Source organism: Neofelis nebulosa, chromosome X, assembly GCF_028018385.1.
Source record: "Neofelis nebulosa isolate mNeoNeb1 chromosome X, mNeoNeb1.pri, whole genome shotgun sequence".
Taxonomy (NCBI): Eukaryota; Metazoa; Chordata; class Mammalia; order Carnivora; family Felidae; genus Neofelis; species Neofelis nebulosa.
The window spans coordinates 2,163,872-2,183,220 of NC_080800.1; the positions used below are offsets into that span (position 1 = coordinate 2,163,872).

The 19,349-nt window shown below is 55.8% G+C and overlaps 1 protein-coding gene across 2 annotated transcripts in view; it reads right to left on the reverse strand.

Moving 5' to 3' along the window:
• The window catches only part of PRKX (protein kinase cAMP-dependent X-linked catalytic subunit), a 75,341-nt gene extending 59,281 nt beyond the window's left edge, over nucleotides 1–16,060 (reverse strand). For both annotated transcript variants that reach the window (XM_058714338.1, XM_058714337.1), the window contains exon 1: nucleotides 15,736–16,060. In XM_058714338.1, the coding sequence (XP_058570321.1) occupies nucleotides 15,736–15,913 (178 nt within the window). In that variant the 5' untranslated portion in view covers nucleotides 15,914–16,060. The remainder of the gene's footprint in view (nucleotides 1–15,735) is intronic.
• Nucleotides 16,061–19,349: the final 3,289 nt, after the last annotated feature.

Sequence of the window (19,349 nt, forward strand, 5' to 3'; positions counted from 1 at the left end):
ATGAGATGATACCAGAGAGAGTGACTCTGAAAGTTTCCGCAAGGGAGTGCGTGTGGGGAGCGGGGGTGGCTCTCAGAGCGAAAGCATCATCTTGGAGAGCCCAGAAGCCCTGCGTACCCGCCGCGGTCGTGTTTACCCAGATCCTACTCGGCACTGAACATGTGCTATCAAATCGCTAGCTCCTTCTTGGCACCTTGATTATAATCCTTCCAACACTGACCTTTTCTTAGAGCTATTTGCGTTCGTGCGATTCTTGAAATCCTGTGTTTTCGCCTCCCCCAATGACGCGTTACGGTTCCTTGCACGCAGGACGCGCTAACAACCGCTTTCTCTAAGTAACGCCTCTGTGAAGCAAACTCCAAACCTACGATGCGTTGGGGACATCCAGAGCTGGAAGGAAGCAATGCAATCGGGTAGGATCCAGTTGTGAGCACCAGTGACCACGTCGGCTGGTTGGCGGAAGATGTAACCCGCAAATTCAACGTACGTTCTTTGGACACAAGGAGGCGTTTCATGTTCTGAAGAGTCGCCAGATACGCAAATCGCCATGAATCGGTCATTGCATCCGGTGCCCACTCAAGATCCTCTGAGACTGGGTCGTTGGCTTGGAACGGCAGTCGTCAAATGCCCTGATCTCGGGATTCTTCAGCACCCTGGCAACAGATCAAGGACTCTAAACGATGCTTGCGTTGTTGGCCTGTGGGTGTCACTATCTGGAGAGCGTAACCATATCAGCGAGGAAAACAAATATAGAAAACACAAGAGCGAGCTAGTGCATCCCACTGGTGGCCAGAGATGACATCAGCACCCTTCAGGAAGCCTCCGGAAACCACCAGACACTCCCCGGCAAGAGGGAGAGAGAAAAGGTCAAAGGATATTTTCGTGCTATGATGAACAGAGGCGTGACCCCATGCACTTCCCTGAGACGTTCTCAGGGGAGCCCCACGGGTCCCCGGGCCCCACTTGGAAAACTATCTTGGTCTCAACCATGAGCTCCCCATGGCAACCCATCATGCAACCACCAAGGTCCTCCAAGGGGCGTTAAATGGGAGTATTTTGCACACGGCACAATTCCGCGAACACGACGAAGGTGTATGTTCGGTATCAGTTTCTGCTCTGCAAAGGACACAAACGTTTCGTTTGTAAGGTTTTACGATGCGCCCTTGTCACCCTGCGGTAACACGTCCGTGGCGATCGTTAAAGGGCCCCACGCACGAAATCCGGGCATTCAGAAAGTCTCAAGCAAACAGCACACACCCTGACGTATCACAGCCGGATGCAGGATGCCTTCCACGGAGAGTGTTCCCAAGGCTTCCCGCGTCAAAGCACAACCTTTCCTCCGGGACCAAAGGTGCCCCTGGGAGAATGTGATGCAAATACGTCCCCCTCACAACCATCTCTCAGAGACAATATCCCAATTCCCTCAAGAGTTTTGATATGCCCATTCACCTTGTCTTATCGCCTCCCCCCGTCCCGTGACATGCGCCCATCTGTCAAGCAAACGCATCGAACCCGACTGCTCTCTGCACTACGGAGTTATTCATTCCTTCGCCGAATGGCAAATTTTATAAAACTCCTGCTGTATGTTTTCCTACCAGCGTGTGACGTTCAGTACAGTGAATTTGTCTTTTCTGTGCTACCAGTGAAGAAGCCCGGATGCCCAGCCGTGGTATGGGACACCGCTTCGGGAACAAGGACCATCCAAAGGCACAATTTCCAAGCCACCTTTTGGGGTGGAGCAGGGGGCCACCTGTTCTGCTGAGGAAGAACCCCGGGCACCCAGCTTTGGAGCCGGACGCTGCTTCCCCATATAATGTGGCAGCCGGTCTCGGTGGAGCTGCCCTGTTCGCCAAAATCCAAAGAAGGACAGTATGTCCGAGTGCCCGAAGGGATGTCACCCAATCAACCAAACCCCTTCCAGCTGCATATCCTCCACTCAAGACCGTGTGCACACGTCCCGTGCGCTAACGAACGTGAGAAGAAAAACATGCCACAAAATACCTAACCCAACTTAACAAAAAACAGTAGGTTTTCACCTTTAAAGGTAGGGAATCCCCACCTGCTGATACAAGAGGTAAAGAATCCAGACCCCAGGGGCGCCTGGGTGGCGCAGTCGGTTAAGCGTCTGACTTCAGCCAGGTCGCGATCTCGCGGTCCGTGAGTTCGAGCCCCGCGTCGGGCTCTGGGCTGATGGCTCGGAGCCTGGAGCCTGTTTCCGATTCTGTGTCTCCCTCTCTCTGCCCCTCCCCCGTTCATGCTCTGTCTGTCTCTCTCTGTCCCAAAAATAAAAATAAAAAACGTTGAAAAAAAAAAAAAAAAAAAAGAATCCAGACCACAGAGCCACCTGTCAAAGCTTCCCATTGATGGCTTTGCCACGAACATCGCAAGCTCTGAACGGTGTTCTCAAGTTCACACCTAGACTCACTCCAGCCGGATGGCAGTGTTACTCAACCGTTTCCTCTTTTGTTTTTTATTTTAATTTTTTAATGTTTATGTATTTTGGAGAGACAGAGAGAGAGAGAGAGAGAAAGAGAGAGAGTGCAGGAGGGTCAGAGAGAGAGGGAGACACAGAATCCGAAGCAGGCTCCAGGCTCCAAGCTGTCAGCGCAGAGCCCGACGCGGGGCTCGAACTCACGGACCGTGAGATCATGCCCTGAGCCAAAATCAGACACTTAACTGACTGTGAGCCCCCCCCCCAGGCGCCCCTCTACTTTTCCTTGTGAAGGAAGATAAGCCCCCTGGGACTCAGAGCAGCTGTCCTGAGATGCAGCGCATTTGGGGACACGTTTCTGGAGCAGGTGGCCGCTGACTTGTTTTCCTCACACTCCCTTTCGCGGTTGTGCGACGGGGAAGCAGCAAAGGGTGGTTGACTGTGTGGTGGCAGGAAGCCAGGCCTACGCCAGCCCCAGCTGGGAGGGACACCCTGTGCCCCACGAGGACGCACGGCCCCGTTCAAAGAACCAACGGGCCACGAGCTTCCAAAGAAGCAGACTCTGAGCCCCCCACAGGAGGCGGGGTACCAAGGGGCTGCCCGGAAGGTGGTGTGATTCCAGGAAGGGCTGGGCATTTCTGAGCAATCTTCCCAGCAATCTTGCAGCCCAGAATCTTGATCAAAAGAAGACACTTGGGGTGAGCAGAGAGAACATGAACTCAGAACTGCCAGAAAAATGAGAGCCATCAAGGAATCTGGAAGGAAGAAAGAAAACAACAGATAGAAAAGGAAAGACAAGACAAGCAAACCAAAGAAGTAACAAGAAGAAAGTAGAAACCCATGAAATTAAAAACAGGAAGTCGACTGCAGGGGGCGGGGAATCGAAGAAAAAAGAAGCTGGTTCTTGGAAAAGATCAATACAATGGACACATTGGGCTCTGTTCCCAAAATAAAAGACTGAACTGTTTAAGGATATCGACCAAAGGCCGTTGGCAACCGCGTGGAGGGAACTGGAGGGTATTATGCGACGTGAAATTAGTCAGAGAAAGACAAACGTCATATGACTTCACGATAGGAAGACTTTAAGACACAGAACAGATGAACACAAGGGAAGGGAAACCACAATCATATAAAAACAGGGAGGGGGACCAAACATAAGAAACTCTTAAATATAGAGAACAAACAGAGGGCTGCTGGAGGGGTTGTGGGAAGGGGGATGGGCTAAATGGGGAAGGGGCATTAAGGAATCTACTCCTGAAATCAGTGTTGCACTACATGCTAACTAACTTGGATGTAAACCAAAAAAATAAAATTAAAAAAAATAATAAATAAATAAGTAGAATCATAAATTAAAAAAAAAAAAAAAAAAAAGATACCGATCAAAGACAGAAAAGCCTTCATAAGTAAAATCACCTGACAATATAACTCAACTATTCGGGGACTGGGGAGTCATTACTGATTTTAGGTTTTTTTTTTTTTTTAAGTTTATTTATTATTGAGAGACAGAGAGAGACAGAGCATGAGCACGGGAGGTGCAGAGAGAGGAGACACAGAATCCGAAGCAGGCTCCAGGCTCTGAGCTGTCAGAGCAGAGCCCGATGCGGGGGGAGGGGGGCTCAAACCCATGAACCGCGGGAGCATGACCTGAGCCGAAATCAAGTGTCAGATGCTTATCCAACGCCTCCACCCGGGCACCCCATTCATTACCGATTTTATTTTTGTACATACACTTGCTTTTTCTTGAAAGTGTAAGGATAACGGGATCCAGGGCCCAGGAAGGGGAAATTCTGGACACGTTACCATCTTAAGGCCCTTTCGGTTGGGAGTAATCACTCCCAGCTGGATTTTCCGACTCTGCAGAATGATTTCCTTTGAGGTTGTCCCCAAACATAAGCTGGCCCAGAATCCTCCGGCCGACGGCCCAGCTACACGCCCCCCAGCAGGCACGCCCGGGCACACACACAGTCCTGCCTCTGTCCGCCCTCCGCAGTCCCATCCCGGGGGCCCCCGAGCATGACAAAGGCCCTCTTTCTCGGAGCCCCAGCTCTTGCCGGCCACACCCGGCCCCACATGTGCGCGGCCCTTTGTTCCGTGGAGTGGCTCCCGAGATAATGATGCAGCGGGATGAAATCATCCACCAAATTAATCGTCAACCACTTTAAAAGAACTCTCTGGGGGTTGCCCTCCGAACCTCTTTGATGAGCTGCCTCATCAAGAATATATCTAAACGAACCACCTCAAGACAAGGACTGTAATTTCCGCACACGAGAGCCGCGCAAGACAATGGGGCAGCGGGTGCGACGGGCGGGCAGCAACTCGTCCATTTCAGCAGGGATCTTGGGGTACGGTGCCCTTCTTCGGCTACTGGCGGAAAGGCCAGTATGAATTTCCACATGTCCCTGAAGTTCCACGCACTGTGGCACAGAACACGCTGCACCCAAGGTGGATGTCTGTCTCAAGCATGGAACCACCCAGGTGGGAGGCGTCCTGGGACGCCCCAGGTCCAGCCTTGGCAGGCTTCCCGCCCTGAGCGGCATGGGAAGCTCCAAGCAGGTCTTGGGAAGCCCACGGGACACCTGAGCTGGAAGGATCGCCCAGAGGGGTCCTACAGGAAACTCCTACACCCAGACACGGTTGACCCGCGGGGCTGGAGGCAGCCCCCCACCCTGAAGAACGTCTCTGCTTGGCCTCGTCCGGGCAGGAGGAGCAGGGAGGCATCTGCACCCCGGAATGCGCACCACTTACAGCCCTGATACAGCTGCCCTGCTGGGGCGCGTCTCGGAGCTCGAGAGGCTTGAAAGGACAAATCGCTGGCCAACTTCAAATGCATCGAGCGGCTAAGGACCGCGTTGTCTCCTCTTCAAATGGAATCCGAATGCCAACTGGACTTCCATGTAAGTGCGCTAACGCTGAGGCAGAAATGGCCCATGGGGTCCATCCCACCCGGCACAGATGCAGAGACCCCTACCCACAGGAAGCAGGGGAAGAGGCTCCCAGAATTAGCTCCTTACAGCCTTTCCTCGTGTTGGTGGGTTACTGTCTCACGAGCTAACTCGGAGAACAGAGCCTGGCAAGTTAAGCCAAAAGAAGTGCCCGTGTTATCAAATCAGTCAAGCAGCTCTAGACTCCTCGCCAACAATCCTGTCTGTCCTCCTGATCTCGCTCCTCCAGGTGGACACCAGCTCTGCTTCCGGGATGCCATGTGGCGAGCCTTCCGTCCGGTTCAGAGCTGCGTGTCTTGACTGTGCATCCAGGGCCGGACTGAAGCTTCTAGAAGGGAAGGTGGTGTCACCTCCGCTTTGAGCAACGCCACCACCAAGGCTCCCTTGTAACAGGAGAACTGGTTTTGCTTGCCCAGCGCAGGGGACGGGTCCCACAGAGGTGGCAATTAGTCCAGGCAGAGGAGGGCACAGAGGTAAGATGGTCAATTAACTCAATGAATCCCTTGTCTCTCCACACCCCCCCCCGCCCCCGTCTCTCACTCACACACACCCCACTTAGAACTTCATGCATAGCTAATCAGACCTAGCATTTCTCCTCCTAATGGAAGAGTTTTTATTGTTAATGTGGTTTGTCCATTTAGGGAAGTCAGTGCGGCTGGAGAAGGGGGAAGGCCAGGCAGGAGCACAGCCGCCCCACCCCACTCCACTCTCTAAGCGGTGCGACTTAAGCGGGTGCCGGAGACAGAGTAATGCCTTCACCACCAATGTGCTACCTGTCACCCAAATCCCCAGAACGTGTGAATGTTAGTTTACATGGCAGAGGGTAAACTGAGTTTCCCGGTGCTAATTACACACGCTAAGTCGTTGACTCGAAATAGGGAGATGATCCTCGGTGCAGTGGGTGAGTCCTTACAACTGGGAGAGGGAGGCAGGGAAGCAAGGACCGGAGACACAGAACCATGAGACCTGACCCAACTATGCTGCACTAGAAGATGACGAAGGCGTCATGAGCCAAAGAAGGCGGGCAGCATCTAGAAGCTGTAGAAAGCAAGGAACCGGACTCTCCCCTGGAGCCTCCGGAAGGGAACGCAGCCCCGCTCACCCTTGATGTGAACCCAGGGGCACCCGCCTTCAGACTCCTAACCTGCACAGCTGTGGGACTTAAAATATGCGTGTTATTTTAAGCCACTAAGTGTGGAGTAAGTTGTTAGAGCAGTCATGGAAGACTCATGTAGAGACAAGGCTCCCGAGAGTGATCACAATGGGAGAGTAAGCAGAGATGACCTTGCGGTGGGCTTTCTGGGACCCCTCCCCGCACCCCAACTCCCAAACCAGGAGATGGAACAAAGAGGCGGGGCGGGGGTGGTGAAGACTCTTCAGCGGCCTCAAGAGAAGCTTATGCGGAAGATTCAAGATCTACTGAATGGCACAAGCTCCAAATCCAGACAAATACCACCACCATCCGTCCCTGAAATGACGAGCCTGCACCACGCTTGGGAAGCGATGATGAGGATGATGATGGCCACGATGATGATGGCGATGCTTGCCTTGGTGAGGCGTGCCTACTTCCTACCTGATGCCAAAGGACAGCAGACACTCGTGCTCATGGCTGAAGCCCCGCAGCCCTCCTCAAAGGACACAATAAAACACAACACACACCCACCGCACTACGTGAAAAGTGCATCTGGCGAGTGACCGCCTCGACCACGGAGCGTCCCAGCCCTTCACTGACCCCTGCTCGAGGACCATGTGGGCAAAATGTGGGGATGGAGAGCCAGGTCCACAGGCATCAGGAAACTATACCCCATTTAGTGAATACGGAGCTGGGAATACGGTGCTGGGGAGGCATGGTTTCTGTCCCCGTCACTCAGCCCAGGACCCTGAGCGCCAACCCTAACACACTGTTGGTTCATAAGTGCACTGACCACGCTCCAGCAGTGAAAGAAGAAAGGCAGGGCGAAAGCATGGATGAGGCACTACCACAGGCTACAACGTGGATGACCCCTGAAGGCGTTACACTGAGAGAAAGAAGCCAGCCACATGAGGATTAGCCCCGTAGGACTCTACTGATAGGAAGTTCCTGGAACAGGGGTTTCATAGGGACATAAAACGATTAAGAGGTTAGCAGGGTCTCAAGAAGGGAGACACGAGGGCGTGACTTCTTAATGGGTGTGGGGTTTCGCTTGGGGGCGACGGGAGTGTTGGAAGTAGGGGGTGGTGATGGTTACATACTACTGTGAATAATTTAATGCCACTGAGTTGTATGCTTAAAATTGGTTAAATGGTGAATTTTATGTTATATCACTATAATAAAATGGTTTCAAAAAAAAAGAATTAGAGGGGCACCCGGGTGGCTCAGTCAGTTGAGCGTCCAACTTGGCCTCAGGTCATGATCTCACGGTTTGTGAGTTGGAGCCCCACGTCGGGCTCTGTGCTGACGGCTCGGAGCCAGGAGCCTGCTTCCGATTCTGTGTCTCCCTCTCTCTGTGTCTCTCTCTCTCAAAAATAAAAAAAAGGGGCACCTGGGTGGCTCAGTCGGTTGAGCGTCCGACTTCGACCCAGGTCATGATCTCGCGGTCCGTGGGTTTGAGCCCCGCATCGGGCTCTGTGCTGACAACTCGGAGCCTGGAGCCTGTTTCAGATTCTGTGTCTCCCTCTCTCTCTGACCCTACCCCGTTCATACTCTGTCTGTCTCTGTCTCAAAAATAAATAAACGTTAAAAAAAATTAAAAAAAAAAATTTAATGTTTTCCAAAACAAAAAAAAAAAGAATGAGAAAGTTGGGCTGCCCGACCACACTTTCTGGTCGGAAGTCACGGAAGGTGACTTCCCAAGACATGGAGGGACCCAGATTTATGCACCAGGTCCCACAGACATCCCACCAGATGGGGCAGACATTCACCCTTCTCGGTGGAGCGTGAAGGAGATCCACAGAGCGCCCCAGGAAAGCCCCTGGAACGCGCGGCATCCCAGATCCACGAGCGGCACGCAGGGTCCCCGGGAACCAGTAACACCTCTCACCAGCCATCCCTTCCCAAGGACGAAAGAACGCCCACACCCCATGCAGAGTTTTGCTAGACGTGCTATCTGAATGCACAAGGCACCTTGAGGGTTGATGGGTTGTGGTGGCTGTATTTGGAGATGGGGTCTTAAAACAGGGGATTCAGGTAAAAGGAGGTCAGTATCGCGGGCCCTGACCTCGTAGGACAGGTGTCCTCATGAGAAGAGAAGATTAGGACGTAGACACACACAGAGGGAAGGCCATGTAAGGGCACAGAGAGAAGATGGTGTCTACACGCCCAAGAGAGAGGCCTCAAAACAAACCGGTCCCGCCCACACCTGGATCTTGGACTTCCGGGACCTCCGGGACTGTGAAGCAATAAATGTCTGTTGCTGAAGCTGCCCGTCTGCAGTGCTGTTTCTCTAGGCAAACTCAAAGGACAGGGAAAAAAAAAAAAAAAAAAATGTAGTCTATCCATTCCATGAAATATTACTTGATCATAAACAAGAATGAAATACTGAAATATACTACCTATACATATGAAACTCAAAAACATCATGCAAGTGAAAGAAACAAATTAAGAAAGGCCCCATCCTGTATGATTCCATTTACATGAAACGTCCAGAATAGACAAACCCATCAAGACAGAAAGTAGGCGGGTGGTTGCCAAGGGCAGGGTGAGGCAGAGCAAAGAATGATCGCTAAATGCACAGAAGGTGTCCTTCTGGGGCGACGGAACTGTTTAAGAACAAGACAGAAGGGAGGGTTGCATATTGGGAATGTGCCGAATGCTCTCGGGTTTGTTCACTGCAAAATTATCTTATGTCATGTGAATTTCAATTAAAAAGAGTTTCATGAGTGTCGGAAGTGACGAGGACCATGGTGATCATGACAAAGAGGGTACAAAGAGGGAGGATGCAGGCAGGTGTTGAAGGGAAGGTGGGGATGATGGTGTTGGTGATGATGATCGGGTTGGTGGTGGTGGTCGTGAGTCATGGTGAGATGGTCATGATGACGAAAGGGTTGGCGGTGGTGGTCACCATGGCCATGATCATGATGGCCATGATGACGATAGGGTTGGCGGTGGTGGTCACCATGGCCATGATCATGATGGTCATGATGACGAAAGGGTTGGCGGTGGTGGTCACCATGGCCATGATCATGATGGCCATGATGACGAAAGGGTTGGCGGTGGTGGTCACCATGGCCATGATCATGATGGCCATGATGACGAAAGGGTTGGCGGTGGTGGTCACCATGGCCATGATCATGATGGTCATGATGACGAAAGGGTTGGCGGTGGTGGTCACCATGGCCATGATCATGATGGTCATGATGACGAAAGGGTTGGCGGTGGTGGTCACCATGGCCATGATCATGATGGTCATGATGACGAAAGGGTTGGCGGTGGTGGTCACCATGGCCATGATCATGATGGTCATGATGACGAAAGGGTTGGCGGTGGTGGTCACCATGGCCATGATCATGATGGTCATGATGACGAAAGGGTTGGCGGTGGTGGTCACCATGGCCATGATCATGATGGTCATGATGACGATAGGGTTGTTGGTGGTGGTCACCATGGCCATGATGATGATGGTCATGATGACGAAAGGGTTGGCGGTGGTGGTCACCATGGCCATGATCATGATGGTCATGATGACGACAGGGTTGGCGGTGGTGGTCACCATGGCCATGATCATGATGGTCATGATGACGAAAGGGTTGGCGGTGGTGGTCACCATGGCCATGATCATGATGGTCATGATGACGAAAGGGTTGGCGGTGGTGGTCACCATGGCCATGATCATGATGGTCATGATGACGAAAGGGTTGGCGGTGGTGGTCACCATGGCCATGATCATGATGGTCATGATGACGAAAGGGTTGGCGGTGGTGGTCACCATGGCCATGATCATGATGGTCATGATGACGAAAGGGTTGGCGGTGGTGGTCACCATGGCCATGATCATGATGGTCATGATGACGATAGGGTTGTTGGTGGTGGTCACCATGGCCATGATGATGATGGTCATGATGACGAAAGGGTTGGCGGTGGTGGTCACCATGGCCATGATCATGATGGTCATGATGACGACAGGGTTGGCGGTGGTGGTCACCATGGCCATGATCATGATGGTCATGATGACAAGTGACCATGATCATGATGGTCATGATGACGAAAGGGTTGTTGGTGGTGGTCACCATGGCCATGATCATGATGGTCATGATGACGAAAGGGTTGTTGGTGGTGGTCACCATGGCCATGATCATGATGGTCATGATGACGAAAGGGTTGTTGGTGGTGGTCACCATGGCCATGATCATGATGGTCATGATGACGACAGGGTTGGCGGTGGTGGTCACCATGGCCATGATCATGATGGTCATGATGACGACAGGGTTGTTGGTGGTGGTCACCATGGCCATGATGATGATGGTGTTGTTGATGATGGTGGTGGTTAACATGATAGAGGAGGTAGGATGTGGGCAGGTGTCAGGGACAAGCATAGACAGAGGTGATGGTGACGTGAATGGTGACGATGTGGTGATCTTCTCTCAAACACGGATGTATCCACAGCCCACCTTGCGTTGCCTGACGCAGCACCAGCTTTCCCATTATTTAACCCAAAAACCTTGGAGTTGAAGTTACTCATGACTTAGTTCTCTAAGTCACTGTTGCAGACGGAAATGTCTGCGTCCCCTCCCCCCCTGCAAAATTCACGTCTTTGAGACCTAAATCCCAGTGTGACTGTATTTGGAGACGAAGTTTCTAAGGAAGAAACAAACGTGAAATGAGGTCCTAACGGTGAGGTCCTCATCCAACAGAACCCCTTGTAAGTGTCCCTGTAGGAAGAGAAACAGAGGACGCACCCTGTCCCCACCCCGACCCGTTCAGCTTGCACATGAAGCCCACCTGAGGACACGATGAGAAAATGGTCATCTGCGAAACAGGAAGCAAAGTCTCACCAGAAACCCAATCAGCCCGCATCCTGACCGCAGACCTTCAGCGTCCAGAATTGCCAGAGACCAAGGTCTGCGGTTTAAGCCGCCCACTCTGTGGCAATGTCTCCCAGCGGCTCTACTGGGCTAATACGGTCACTTTCACACAGCAAATCGTCTGGGTTCAACCTCCAAGGGGTCCCAGAAGTCGAGCACCCAGTAAGATGTCCCCGATTCTAAACACAACCATCCACCACATCCTCAAGGGTGCATGCTCCCAAGCCACTGCCCCAGACAAGCCCCAACAAGAACCTCTGAACCCACGGGAGACGCGGTCACAGCTCAAGATCCTGCAGCCCCTCCCCCAGTGCTCATACCCGGCCAGCCCTGCTCTGTGCCTTCCGGTCCCGGCTTGCCCGGCCCCACACTGGCCACAGTGACCTCCTGAGAGCTTCTGGAACACGTGCACAGGGCCCCGAGGTGGCCCTGGGGTTCCAGAGCACATTATGGGCCGGCAGCATCGCTGGGGACTTGTGAGGAATGCAGAGTCACAGGCTCCAGCTCAAGGGAGGGGACCCAGGAAAAATCTCCAGGCCGGGGCCAGCATCGGCCCTGCAGGGGACGGTGATGCGGCCCAAGCCTGAAGACCAGCCACGGTGCCCACGGTCTTGTCCGCAAGGGAGCCCCTGCCTCACCTTCCAGGATTCGATCAAACATCTCCTCCTGGGAACGGCGGACCCCATGGTGCCCTCCACGTGCCAGCATGGCCCGCCCCCGCCTCCGCGTGCCGTGGCCCCGATCCCACAGTGCTGCTCTCTCCTCCCGCCAATGGTACCCACCGTGCACCCGTCTCAGCGCAGCGTAAACTCGAGCTGAGTCGTCTATGACCTCCCATGTCCAGTCTGACCTCCCATGTCCAGAGGCAGGGGCTGGGGGAGGGGGATGGAGGGAGTTACGCACTGACGCAGATCAATGTTTGTGTCCCCGCCGTGCCCCCCAGCATCATGGCATTCACATTTGCTGTTGGGCCTTCGGGACGTGTTTACGATTAGGCGAGGTTGTGATGCTGGGGTCCCCCCGGGGCTGCAATGAGCTCCCTTATAGGAGCTCCCTTATAAAGGCGCTGCCCTTATAGGGGGCATTAGAGCGGGATTAGGGCCAAGTTGGGGGAAGCAAGAGCGCGGGAGAAAGTCCTGTTGGTGGGGAAGCAAAATGATTGCCAGGACTTTAGGCAGATCCGCCTACAGTCAGTGATTCTCGGACAAAGGTCTCCTCGATCTTGAGGAAATACAACTTTGTGATTGTGCCACGTGTGAACTAAACAAATAGCAGGTGGTGACCATGAGCCCCCAGGCTGTGTGAAGGGAATTCGCTCTGGCCTCGACTTGGGGGTGTTGGCTACCATAGAAATGCACAGGATGGGGGCGCCTGGGGGGCTCAGTCGGTTAAGCGGCCGACTTCGGCTCAGGTCACGATCTCATGGTCCGGGAGTTCGAGCCCCGCGTCGGGCTCTGGGCTGACGGCTCAGAGCCTGGAGCTGCTTCGGATTCTGTGTCTCCCTCTCTCTCTGCCCCTCCTCTGCTCTCGCTCTCTCTCAAAAATAGCATTAAAATTTTTTTAATAAATAAATAAATAGGGGAATAAACGCACAGGGTAAAACTGAAGAGAAAGGCATCCACCGCAGAATCTGAAAGCCATGCCTGCAGAAACTGGGACGCCTTGCACACAGTCCACGGTCTCTGCGACTGAACCAAAGGCAACATCCTGGTTGGGATCTTGGGCCAAGAAGGAATCAGGACGCACGGAAGCTTTGCCAAGGGTGCACGGGACGGATTTGGGGATTCCCTGTGAGTGTATAATTATTTCAAAACATATAGTATATTTTTTACTTTTTTACTGTTTTGTTTATTTTTGAGCAAGCGAGAGAGACAGAGGGCAAGCGGGACACAGGCAGAGAGGGAGGGAGACCCAGAATCCAAATCAGGCTCCAGGCTCCGAGCTGTCACCACGGAGCCCCGATGCTCGAATTCATGACCCGCGAGATCATGACCTGAGCCGAAGTCAGACCTGCGACGGGGACTCGTCAGTCCTGTCCTGTGGGCGCCCCCGCCCCCCCCCCCCCCCGGAGCACCCAGCTGGCAGGCACAAGTGACGGGTGAAAACACGGCAGGGTCGGGGGGAGGACAAGAGTGAGTCACACACCCAAGGGGAGACGGGCAACGGGAAGTCACACTGTGTGCCGCGACCACGAAGGGAAATGTCCTCTGGGCGGAGCCGGGCTGTGCCCTTCCGTCCCAAATCATCCTGCACAGAAGGTTCTGGGGCGTGGGGACGGTGGTGGACAACAGAGGTGCGGAGGGCTTGGGGGCGTCTGGGGAGCGCTCCCTCCGCGTGTAGGGTGGATTCCCGTCACGGAGCACTGCACTCTCATGAGGAAAAGCGCATACAGGTGGTCTATGGGTGCCCGTGTGGCCTGGGGCCCCGTGAGGTCGCCCGGCTGCTCGTCCCCCTGGGACCCACTGCACCTTACGTCGGGACCTGGAGGGGACACGCACGGGCTGCGGGACGGGACGGCCGGGGATCCCTCCAGGTTCAGGTTCCTCAGTATTGAAGCACAAGGTTAGATACAACACCACAGAAACTGCACACACACCTCCGGCACTCACACCCCCCTGGGTCTCTCACATACACACACTTGGGTCTGTCTGTCTGTCTCTCTCTCTCACACACACACCCCTGGGCCCCTGACCACACTCTGTAACCTAACAGCTGAACACGCGCCCCCAGCTCTCCGTCCACACCCCTGGAGCCCGCAGGAAGTTATCCTTGAGGAAGGAGCCTCGTCCCCAGTAGGAGAGGCCAAGAGGCAGCTGGACGGAAGCAGTCACCCTCCCACAGCCGCCCCTCTCCATCCCCAAAGGCGGCGACCTTCTATTTTTGAGGACAAGACGACCTGCTGGGCACCTATGCCCACGGGGCCCCGCGTGACTGCAGGCGGCAGGAGAGGTCAGGTCCACAGCCCGCCCACGCCCTGCCGCGGGGTCCTGGCCCGGGGCCCGGGGCCCGTCTGACAATACAGCCATGTCTGTGCCCAGAAGCAATACAATGGGTGTTTCTGCGTGCCAAGGCTCGGCGGGTCCCCCAGCAACTTTCCATTGTTCACTCGGATTTCCACATCCCCCCGGGGTCACCGCACTGGCCCGCGTTCTCGGCCCGCCCTGCTGCCCCCTGCAAAACACAGCCCGCTTTTCCACCAGCCGGCTTCCGGGAGGGAGGGAAGGAGATGGGCACAGAGAGACAGACAGATGGAAGGATGAGGGAAACAGCCACAGGCAAGCAAGGAGAGGTAGAGGAGGTGCGTCCCGGGCCGTCCTCCCCAAATCAGGTTTCCTGGAGACCCTTCCTCACAGCCGAGTGCACCGGGCAGCGGGGGACCCCAGAGGGAGAAGAGAAGGTCTGGCTGCGTCTGCCGGGGTGACTGACCCTAGGCCACGACCTCGAGTTCACGGCTTCATGATTCCCCGCCCAGCTTCCTCCTTTCCAAAATAGGCTTAGGGGACCCAGGAAAGTCCCCGAACTCCCCTGTCCCAGGGTGACACGGCCCCTTCCCCACGCGCTTTCTGACAAAGCGCACATCCCCGAACCCTGTGGGCCGGAAAGACGTGCGAAGCAGCCACAGGCCCATGGTGAGTGTCCACAACCTGAACCCGGCACCGCCGTGCGGTCGGGGTTTTCTGACCCCACTCAGGGCTGCCCCATAAGCCAGCGCGTCTGGGGATCCGCGCGCCCAGGGAACTCGCTGGAAATTACGTACAAGTCGAAGGGACGAGACAAAGGGAAATCAGTGTCCGGGAAGGAGCCCCAACTTTCAGGCGCTCAAGGCGTCCGTGTTCCTCGCCGCCCCCCGCCCGCCCCGTGACGGGCGCCCCGGGACACCTGTCCCCGCCAAGCCCCCGGTGAGGTCTACGCGGAAGCATCCTGCCGCTGGACACAGGGACGCTGCCCAGAAAGAGTTGTGCAGGTGCGTGTGGCCGCCGCCTCGGTCGCTCGGGGCCCCTGGCTGGGAGGGCGGGCGACGACCCCACCCCCAACGTGAGGTGACCCCCCCCCCAGGAACTTTCGTGACGTCGGGTGCCACGGACACCTGGGGCGGCCGGGGAGGACGGGAGTCCTACCTAAAGGGGTTTCTGGGGCGCGGGGCTCGGGCGCCCCGCAGGCGGGGAGGCTCGCGGGGGGCTGGAAGGGGACTGGCTCCGGGTCTCGGGGCGCCGACAGGGGCCAGGGGCGCACGGCCGGGACCCCCCGCGCAGACGCGAGCGCCCAGGGCCGGTCAGGGGGACGGCCGGGCGACGGCACACGCGCGCCCTTTGTCTGACGCCAGCGTCCCCCCGGGCCGGGTGCCCCGCGCGCCCTACTCACCCACGGTGGCCAGCGTGTCGAAGTCCTGCAGGCGGTAGGCGGGGGGCTCCGGCGAGGGCGCCTCGGGGCTGGGGCAGAGCGCGGGCGCGCCGTCGGGGGCGTCGGCACGGCTCCCCGGGGCCTCGGGCTCGGTCGCCTTGGCCGCCTTGGCCGCCTGGGCCAGCCCGGGCGCCTCCATGGGGGCGCGCTCCAGTCCGGGGAGCGCGCGGGGCCGGGCTCGGCGGGACGCAGCCTCGGAGGGCGGCGCGGCGGCGGCGGCGGCATCAGCGGCGTCCACCCATGCGCGTCCCCCGCGGCCCGGCGGAGCGGCGGGGACAATGGCGGGGCGCGGGGCGGCGCTCACTGGAGCAGCAGCAGCAGCAGCTCGTGGGAGTAGCCGGCGGCCTCGGAGGGCGGGCCCGGGGGCCCGGGCGGCGGCGGCGGGGGCGGGGGCGGGGGCGGCGCGGCCGAGGCGGGGGGCGCGGCCCGGGCCGGCGGGGGCGACGCGGGGTCCCGGTTCATCCCTCGCCGCCCGAGTCCGCGGCCACCCGCGCGGGCGCAGCGTGCGCGCCGAGGGGGGGGGGGGGGCCGGGCGGAAGCGGCCTGGGCGGGGCCGCGCGCTCTCCCGCCCGCCCGCGCCCGGCCCGGGGACCGGGGCGTCCCCGCCGCCGCCGCCGCCGCCGCCGCCGCCGCCGCCGCGCTCCGCCCCCGCCGCGCCCCGGAGCCGCCCCCGCCAGGCCGGGGCGCGCGGGCGGGCGGCGCTGGGGTGGTGGCCGCGCCCCCTCGCGCGCCCCCGGGGGCTGGGGTCCCCGCCGAGCTCGCCCGGAAGGCTGGCAGGCGGGGCGGGCTGGGCACCGGGAGGGCGTGGCTGGCACTAAAGTAAACTTAAAAGATCCAACAGGAGCCGGGTCTGGCGAATCCTAAGACCCCGCCTGGGTCGGCTTCCTGGTTCCTGGGCGGGGGGAAGCCAAACTGGTACAAGATGCTGGCGGGAGTGGAGGGGAAGGGGTGGGCAGGGGCGGGGCGAGCGCGCAGGACCCCCCCCCCCGCCCCGCCCCGTGAGTTTCCCGCAAGCTTTGCTAACAATCCATGATTATTTCCGAAACAAAAGCAACCAGAGGCAGACTTAAGAGCTAGGACGCCCGAAGGCAGTGCCCCCAACTCTGACGGCTCCCTGTGTTCAGGACACCGGGCACAATGTGGGGAAGGAAGGCAGGGCGCCCCAGGCCATTTGCATTTACCGCTCCGTCTCCCACCCACCCGCCCCCGTTTAAGCGTGTCCGAGATCCCATGTGGGCACACTTCCAGAATAAACGACTAGTGTGTATGTGAACTCGGCGTGTCACGGCGCGTCCTGTTTTGTGTCTGGCCACCCTGTCCGCTCGGGGCGGGCAGGGGCGGCCGGTCCAGAAGGCAAGGCCACGTCTAAGTCAGAAGCGAAGCGTTTCACCGAGACTAGGCCATGCCTGCCGGGCTTGGCCAAGTGGGAGGGGCGACAGGAAACCAGAACCCGGCTCTGGGTGTGGCGTTCTGGCCCCGGGCTGCCAGCTTCGCCCCACCCTTCGTCTACACTTTGTGGGTGGCATTTCCCCCAGGGCATTAGGCAGAGCGCTGGGTCTGGTCGCTTATTGCCAGAGAGGTGGGAAAAAAAAAAAAAAAATGCGCGCCCTGAGCAGGCCGAGGGCACCGGGCTGGAACTAGGAGGGGCTCTGGGCACCAGGTCCTGCCTGGCCCTGCCCTGCGGAGGGGTTGGGGGGGGGGGGGGTTCAGGATGGTCCCCGGGGACTTGCCCCTGCGATGTTGCTAGGGGACTAAGCTTGGTGGTCAAGTCTGGGTCAATCAGGGACATGCTTTTTTCCTTTCCTATTGCACCCAGGCAGCAAGGGTTCCAGAAAAAACTTTCAGGATCATTATAAGGCCAGGTGGCCCAGTTGACGTGACTCAGTCCTCTCCCACCCCTGAGCCTGACCACATACCTACGTCTTCCTATAAATATCCTGGCCAGCTTCGGCAACACCTTGCTGTACAAAAGCAGCTTTCATCCGGGACGATCATAAAAGTTCTTCAGAAACCACAGCATATGACTCGGAAAGACAACAGAAAAAAAACAAAACAAAACCCTGTAAGCTAGGCATTAAGGCGGGACAGCCTTAATGTACTGACAGCCTCAGTACAGCCTCTGGGCTGCGACATGACGTTTGGGTGCAGGGAAGGCACACTGAACTCTGTCATGTGCAAAGAAGGAGGTCCTGGCTCTAGTCCCGTGAACCGTGAGGTTAACGCAGCAACCCGTCCAGGTGTTCAATACTAGAGGAATAAATGTGTAGTTTTCTAAGCCAGCGGGAGTATGTATACGTGTCGTTCTTTTGGAAGAGTTAGGTATATACTTGTACATATGTGTGTGTATACGTATGTGTGATGTGTGTGTGTATGACTGTAGAGACAGTGACTTAAAATTAAAAAGTACAGGGGCGCCTGGGTAGCTCAGTCGGTTAAGCGTCCGACTCTTGGTTTCAGCTCAGGTCGTGATCTCACGGTTTGTGGGTTTGATCCCTGCATCAGGCTCTGCACTGACAGCATAGAACCTGCTTGGGATTCTGTCTCCCCCTCTCTCTCTGTGCCTCCCCTGCTCTCACTGTCTTTCTCTCTCAAAAGATAATACACAAACTTAAAAAAAATTTTTTTTAATTAAAAGGTATATAGTTACCTTTGCAGGCTTTATACTTATTATATTACATACTGTGTATGTTATATTCGGATTTATTCTATAATATGTATTCTAACGTGTTTTATGACATGTATTCTATATATATATTCTAAATGTTTTTGTGTTTTATTTTATATTTGAGAGAGAGGGAGACAGAACATGAACGGGGAAGGGACAGAGAGAGAAGGAGACACAGAATCCAATGCAGGCTCCAGGCCCTGAGCTGTCAGCACAGAACCCCACACGGGGCTCAAACTCATGAACCATAAGAACATGACCTGAGCCGAACTCAGATGCTCAACCGACTGAGCCACCCAGGCGCCCCATCTACTATGTATATTCTAAAAGACATGCTTATGGCCCTTCAAAGACTTTACAACTTATATGTACATACATATACATTATATATATATGTATATATATATAATATTGAGTATTATATATATTCTAACATTCTGTAATATATTCCAATATATTTTATTATGTATATTTTAATATATTTTATTATACATTCTAACATTTCTATTCTAAGAAACATATTCAGGGGCATTGGGGTGCCTCAGTCAATTAACCATCTGACTCTTGATTTCCACTCGGGTCATAATCTCATGGTTCGTGAGTTCAAGCCCTGCATTGGGATCTGTGCTGACATCTTGGAACCGGCTTGAGATTCTGTCTCTCTCTCTCTCTCTGTGTCCCTCTCCCACTCGCTCTGTCTCGAAAATAAATAAGCTTTAAAAAATAAATTGAGGGGCGCCTGGGTGGCTCAGTCGGTTAAGCGGCCGAGTTCGGCTCAGGTCATGATCTCCCAGTCCGTGGGTTCGAGCCCTGCGTCGGACTCTGTGCTGACTGCTCAGAACCTGGAGCCTGTTTCGGATTCTGTGTCTCCCCCTCTCTCTGCCCCTCCCCTGTTCATGCTCTGTCTCTC